This window comes from Tripterygium wilfordii, chromosome 22, assembly GCF_013401445.1.
Source record: "Tripterygium wilfordii isolate XIE 37 chromosome 22, ASM1340144v1, whole genome shotgun sequence".
Lineage (NCBI taxonomy): Eukaryota > Viridiplantae > Streptophyta > Magnoliopsida > Celastrales > Celastraceae > Tripterygium > Tripterygium wilfordii.
In genome coordinates this window covers 13,024,678-13,032,117 of record NC_052253.1, presented here as the reverse complement: position 1 = coordinate 13,032,117, position 7,440 = coordinate 13,024,678, and the positions used below count along the sequence as shown (strand labels likewise).

Genomic DNA, 7,440 nt, shown 5'->3' with positions numbered 1-7,440 from the left:
CATATGATATTCTCTTTCTCAATCTATCATCATGTCGATGAGCACGGTTTGGATGGGGAGTTATACTTAACGGCAATATACAACTAACATATATGAAACACACAACTACCTAGTGCCAATAACAATATTATACCCTACCAATCTTTCTCTGACTCTCTACACACACACACACATGCTCAAACCACCAGTCCAAGTCAACCCTTTCTTTCGTTCTTTCTTCTCCAGTATCCAAATACCTAGTTATATATCCTCGTATATATATATATAAAACATATATACCTCCATTGCTATCTGGGCCTTGTGTCTTTGCATGATATATGTGTTGTTTAATCTCCATTTCTAAAAGAGAACGATCGATTTTGTAGAATGAGAAAGCCTTGTTGCGATAAGCAGGACACAAACAAAGGGTCTTGGTCCAAGCAAGAAGACCAGAAGCTCATCGATTATATTCGCAAACACGGCGAGGGTTGCTGGCGGACTCTCCCTCAATCTGCAGGTATATATCAATTCAACATAATTCAAATTGTTATACATACATACATATATATATATATATATATATATATGATGAAAAAAATAAACATTATATTAATTAATTAATTTGGCATGTTGAATCTGCTAAAAAAAGTTTTAAAACTCTTGAAAAGTAATATAATTTATGTACTTATGCCAATATATGTATAGGTCTGCTTCGCTGTGGCAAAAGTTGTCGGCTGCGATGGATAAACTATCTAAGGCCAGACCTTAAAAGAGGCAACTTTGGGGAGGACGAAGAGGATCTTATCATCAAGCTTCATGCACTCCTTGGCAATCGGTGAGATTAATTGATGAACTTTATAGTTAATTAATCAATTATAATTTCCTCTTTTGTCGAGACGAGAATCTCATATCGGTCTGACGTAACTCAACCAATTGGTTTACAAGTAACGACCAACACTTATCACATTGATCACGACACGTTTTCTAGGCCTGAGTACCAATAGCAACGGCCTTGAAGAACAAATCCGTACAAGAAGGTGGCCAAAAGTGGATAATATCTTCAATGTATTTGGATTGAGAATTTCAACATGGTATTGGACCAATGTCTCGATCCAGTTAGACGGGTCTCTACGTGTCTAGTTGTTATATAATCAACCCATCCCACAAGCGCGAAAGAGTGTCAAGATTGAAATCTCATATATGTCTAGCATAACCCTGTCGAGTTGTTTATAAGCAAAGCTCAGCTCATCTCATCTCACATTGAAACGAGTGGTTTATAAACAAAACTTAGCTCCTCTCACATTGAAGAACGTTTTATAGGCCTAATTAAGTACCAATCTCGACATCTCATGAAGAAAAATCCGTACGGCTCGTGATCCGAAGCGGATAATACATTCAATGTGTTTTGACAGGGAATTTTAACATCTTCCTAGCTAATTATATACATGCATATTCATATATAATACTAGTTGAAGTCTTGAAGATTAGTTTACTTATATATATGGATTGATTGACAGGTGGTCATTGATAGCGGGTAGATTGCCAGGACGTACAGACAATGAAGTAAAGAACTACTGGAACTCGCATTTGATGAGAAAGCTTATAACCATGGGGATTGATCCCAATAACCATCGCTTGACCCTTCAATCTTTTCCCTCTCGCAAGAACAACCTGCTAATCGATAGTGCAACATTACCTGCTGCCAATCAGTCAATGAAGATCTGTGTTGAAGATAATGATGTGCAACAAGTATCGGATGCTGGGAGTGGGAGTTCTTGCTTGGAAGATAGTGGGTTGCCTGACCTAAATCTTGACCTCACAATCACCTGAATCATTATATTTACAGCCCGCTTAGTCTTACGGATTCTTGTGTTTCTATCTCAAATGTTTAGATGAACGCACACAATTTCATATGGATCATTGGGGCATGTGGGACCATGATTTCACATGAATCATGTGCGTCCATCTCAACATTTGAGATAACAGGAAAAAAAAACACTGGATCCTTAGTATTTTTATTATATTTATCAATCTGAAACAACATCAACAAGGAATTTAAATGGCAATTACAAAAAAATCTTGGACAAAGACTACAGTTCAATTAAAAAATAATTTGGATCTAGCTGCTTGTATATTTTGTTGCATTGGAGATTACTAAAGCTTTCTTTTGATTAATTTTTTTAAAAAAATAGTTTGTCTACTTTTTTTTATAACTAACAACCATATTATACAAACTTATCATTTGAAACATTGGAGATTACTAAGCTTTCTTTTGATCAATTTAAAAGAAATAGTTTATTTATTTTTTTAGTAATCAAGAACGATACCTAACAAACAAACGTATTCTTTGAACATTCTATATGATACCAAACAAATAAACTATACCAAACAAACGTATTCTTTGAACATTCTACATGAATTCACGGGAGTTTTCAGTTCATGAGATGGCCACAATGGTTGACATCACGTCTCTGTAACAAAGAACAACCCCACCACCACCACATATTTTCTACTTATAAATTATTTGAGGAAAATTTGATGTCCACATCAGTACGGTACATAGTTGATAGTTGCATTGCATCCTCATCGACCCCACATTGGATTCTTGATAAAAAGATTATGTGGTGTGTTTTTATGATCGGATCGGATTGGATTTTGGTGAAAAAAACTCAATTCCTAGACATCTCTGAGATTGTAAGCACGACCTTCAATGACTCAAACTAGTCTTTCTAGAACTGCGATTCAATGATTGAACATTATATATTTGTATTGGATAAATATAACAAAGTCTCCAACGAATAATAAGAGTTTCTTTACAGCCTAGCAGCTGCTGACACAATTAAAAATGAGTGGTTGACTGAGATGATAACTATCTTAGCGAAAACGAAAGTTCGTGAGTTCAAACTTCCTGGGTGTTTCTATTATTATAATTTACGAGATCAACCTTTACTCAGTCCAACGTGTGCGAATGTCACCCTGCGTTATATTCTCACACTAGATCTCGACCCAGGTCTCAACTGATCCACGAGATTGCAGAATCTTCCATGTGGTCTGGAATTTACCAATCAATTGTCCGACGAACAACTGGGTGGATACACTCATACACAATTGATGTGTAATCACAAATTAAGGTTATACATGTAGATAGTCTAATTTACATTTGATGTGTCCTAGAGTTTACTAGTCTATTGTTTAGGGGGCAACTGGGTGGGTGCACAATTGATGCGTGGTCACAAATTATGTGGACGATTGAATTTACATTTGATGTGATTCGAAATTTACCATTCAATTGTTCGATTGATAGTTGGATGGTTAAATTTGGTGCTTATTGAAAAAAAAAAAAAAACAATTGATGCGTGGTCACAAATTAAGGGTATACATGTAGACGGTGGAATCTACTCTTGCTATGTCAACTATACATATATATTGTTGTTGGTGTATTTAACATAAAATTCATAATAATATTCCAAATCCAACTGTATTTTCTGTCTCTCTCTAACAGCAATCACCTTGTCCCGCGAATCTCGCTTTCTATTCCAACAAGTTTCTCTCTACATTTTGAGTACAAGACTCAAATTCAATGAATTTTCCCTTCCCCATTTGTCCTGCTTTGCTCATGTATCTCCAATACAGAGAAGAATGCAAGGGGGACAGCTAAGCAAGATTTCGCTTGCAATGGCCGGCGGAGGCGAGCCGGCGCTACTCGACTTGGTGCAGGAAATCTCTGCATTCTCCGTTGGAAGCAATGACGGTAAAGAACCGCCATTGTTTAAGAAGGATTGCACGGATCTGGTCCATCGGATTGCGTTGTTGACTCATTTACTGGAGGAGATTAGGGACTTCAAGGAGAATTCTGAGCCGTTCGATGTGTCTACTATATCTGATTGGGGATCCGATCTGCTACTGGGGCTTCAAGCCGCTAAGCGCCTGCTATCATTCGCGAGCTCCTACAGCTCTAAGAACAATTCTGTAAGCATTTCTTCTCTTCCTCCCTGTTTTTCCCGAAATCGCCTAACAAGTAATGTGTAAATTTGGTGATTTTGGCTTGACGAAGCAGATTCCATCATGTAGAATTTGCTGTGTTTTGCAATATCAATTAATAATTGATATTTCTTGTTCGTTGTATTGAAGCTGCTAATACTCACATTGGTTGGAAAAATTAACAGGCTTTAATAATATGAACTTATTACTCGGGATGACATTGTAGTATTGATGTAATACCTACCATTCAGTTTTCTGGTTGATCAAAAAAAGAAATAATCTGTTCTGTAAGAATCTGTAGGTAAGTAGGCACCAACTGCAATAACTCCGACCCGTTTTCCGTTTAGATTAGATAGCATTGTTATGATTTAAATCAATGATCATCTATTTTTGATTGGTACAGCTGAACCATATTCATCATTACTTGATGATCAAACATCAATATGTGTGCTCAAAATCAGTACTGGTAACTCAAACCCAATATGTAGCATGCCTTATATCTACAACATTGTGGACTTTCTTGTTGAAAAAGCCAATCTTTAGTGCAAATATTCAGAAATAAAACTACCTTAATTTATCTTGTGGTCATGCAGATTACCGTAAATAATTTTGTGATTATGTCCCTGAAATCTATTTCATCTCTATTTTAGGATGGAGCGGGCAAGAGAATTGCTTTTCAATTTCAATGTGTGACGTCCAAATTGGAGAAAGCGCTTGGCAACATACCATATGAACATTTTGACGTCTCAGAGGAAGTTCAAGAACAGGTACCAGTCAAGGAATATTAGTTGCTTATTTTTATCTTTTCTTGGACAGCTCAATGTGCCTTGACATGTCTTCTTTATGCTAGGTTCAATTGGTGAGAACGCAGATGAGGAGAGCTGCAAAAAGATACGGGTGTAGTAATGCGAAAATGATCTCTTACGCCACATACCAGCCATTGGACGGAAAATTGGATCGGGTACAATCAAGCAAGATGATTGAGCATAGTGCCAGTAACAACCATGAAGTTACAGAGAAGTTGGACATGGTTCCCGAAAGTAATGTTCATAAGAGCGGAGGAGCAGATCAGATGGTTAATATACCGGAAAGTGCAAAGAACTCTTTTACATCATCTGATGTCTCTTTGTCGAAGGACATTGATGCTGCCAAGCAAGAGAACTCATCAAGTACAAATGCAGAGGAAGTAAAAACACAAGATGTACTTGTAATCCCTGATGATTTTCTGTGCCCTATTTCTTTGGAACTAATGAGGGATCCTGTTATTGTGGCCACTGGACAGGTGAAATTCCTTATCCAATTATCAATTTAACAGATGTGCATTCAATATGTCTGTATGTTTGCCTCCTAAAGTTGCTTTCTGATGATTTTGCAGACATATGAGAGATCTTACATTCAAAGATGGATAGATAGTGGCAATGCAACATGCCCAAAAACTCAGCAGAAGCTAGAAAATTTAACACTAACCCCCAATTATGTTTTGAGAAGTTTAGTAACTCAGTGGTGTACTGAGCACAATATTGAGCAGCCAACTGGATTATCAAATGGGAAGATGAAAAAGATCGATGGATCTTTTCATGATGTTAGTGGTGACGTGCAAGCCATCCAAACACTCGTTCGCAAGCTCTCAAGCAGGTCAATTGAGGAGTGTAGAGCTGCTGTGGCAGAAATCCGATCACTATCCAAGAGAAGCACAGATAACAGGATACTCCTGGCAGAAGCAGGAGTAATTCCAGTTTTGGTTAGCCTTTTAACTGCAGATGACAATTTGATACAGGAAAATGCAGTTACTTCCGTTCTTAACCTCTCCATATTTGAAAATAATAAAGGCCTAATAATGCTTTCTGGTGCTATTCCTTCGATTGTCCAAGTCCTGAGAGCTGGAAGCAGGGAAGCAAAAGAGAATGCTGCAGCAACCCTCTTTAGCTTGTCACTTGCAGATGAGAATAAAATAATCATTGGTGCTTCAGGTGCAATTCCTGCATTGGTAGAATTGCTCCAAAATGGAAGTACCCGTGGGAAGAAAGATGCTGCAACAGCATTGTTCAATCTGTGCATCTATCAAGGCAACAAGGGTCGGGCTGTAAGGTCAGGGATTGTTACGGCACTGTTGAAGATGTTGATAGATTCAAGAAACTGCATGGTTGATGAGGCTCTGGCTATATTATCAGTTCTTGCTAGCAACCAAGAGGCTAAGGTTGCTATTGTAAAGGCTAGCACCCTTCCTGTTCTGATAGATCTTTTGAGAGCAGGTCTGCCGCGCAACAAAGAGAATGCAGCTGCGATCTTACTTACTCTGTGCAAGAAAGAAACTGATAATCTTGCCTGTATTAGTAGGCTAGGTGCTGTCATGCCCTTGACGGAACTTGCTAGGAGTGGCACGGAGAGAGCCAAGCGAAAGGCCACTTCATTGTTAGAACATCTTCGTAAGTTACAGCAGCCATAGCTGCTCAAGTGAAGCAAAGAGCTTTTCTAACTTATTTTCTAGTTCTTTTAATTTATTAATTCCAATTATTTGACTCTGATTGCCACACCATACCTTTGGCCTGTGAGCTGAGGATGAAAGCCATTCTCATTGCTTTCTTTATATTTATTTCATTTGATTTTTCGTTCCCTGGTGTAAAAATTACATTTGATCTATGAATTTCATCATTGAAGATTGCATTTCCTTAATCTCTTTTAGAGATCTTTTATGTTTTTCGTTTAGCGTCCCATGATTAAACATTATAAGTGCCTTATTTAAGACATATAATATGGATAGTTTTGTAGTTTGAGTATATATATTATCGTAAAGATTGAATCAAACTAAATTATCAAAATGAATTGAATCAAATCGAATTATAAGCAAAATTCATCAAATATATATTATGCATATATTTTTTTAAAAAAATTATAAATAAAGAAATCATAATAAATTAGTTGTTGAGATAAATACGTATAAAAATATCCATCCATAAAAGGAAAGATTTTGATTTTACCTCGTATAAAAAGGGGAAATCCGAAATTCAATAGGATTGAACGAATTGTTGACGTCCGCAAAAACAGACCCAGAAAATCTCTCCCTCTATTACATTACATGTACGGATGTACTGAGCGTACCAATGCAGTGAAGAAACAACAGAGTCACTGCGAGTCCGAGACAGGGAGAGACGGAGTAATAAAAGCTATAATAAACTTTGTGTTTATAGGCGGTACGAACGCATACCCATTGAAGAAGAACAAGAGGAGCTATTTCTTATTGGAGAAAATCAAATTGCTGGGCCAAGACAAAGGGATTGTATTTTTTATTAAAATCTGTACGGCTCTTGTTTTGGGTTTTGTTTCTTTCGCTCTTTTTCGACCCAAGTATATTCACAGATTCTCTCAAGGACGACCCTTGGCTTCTGTAAGTGTCTCTCACTATCTATATACACTTCTCAGTATAATACATGTATAAATATGTGTTGTTTTAGTCCCTCTATGTGGAGAATTTTCCATTAT

At 37.1% G+C, this 7,440-nt stretch overlaps 2 protein-coding genes across 2 annotated transcripts; both read left to right on the top strand.

Annotated features, from left to right (window-relative positions):
* Positions 1-275: 275 nt before the first annotated feature.
* LOC119990490 (MYB-like transcription factor 4) lies at positions 276-2,111 on the top strand. The gene is made up of 3 exons (XM_038836431.1): positions 276-496; positions 685-814; positions 1,497-2,111. The coding sequence occupies exons 1-3, from the start codon at positions 367-369 to the stop codon at positions 1,807-1,809; spliced, it is 573 nt and encodes a 190-aa protein (XP_038692359.1). The 5' UTR covers positions 276-366; the 3' UTR covers positions 1,810-2,111.
* A 1,335-nt stretch (positions 2,112-3,446) lies between these two features.
* LOC119992204 (U-box domain-containing protein 10-like) lies at positions 3,447-6,633 on the top strand. Its single transcript, XM_038838870.1, has 4 exons — positions 3,447-3,948; positions 4,611-4,727; positions 4,811-5,242; positions 5,336-6,633. The coding sequence occupies exons 1-4, from the start codon at positions 3,619-3,621 to the stop codon at positions 6,404-6,406; spliced, it is 1,950 nt and encodes a 649-aa protein (XP_038694798.1). The 5' UTR covers positions 3,447-3,618; the 3' UTR covers positions 6,407-6,633.
* The last annotated feature ends 807 nt before the right edge of the window (positions 6,634-7,440 follow it).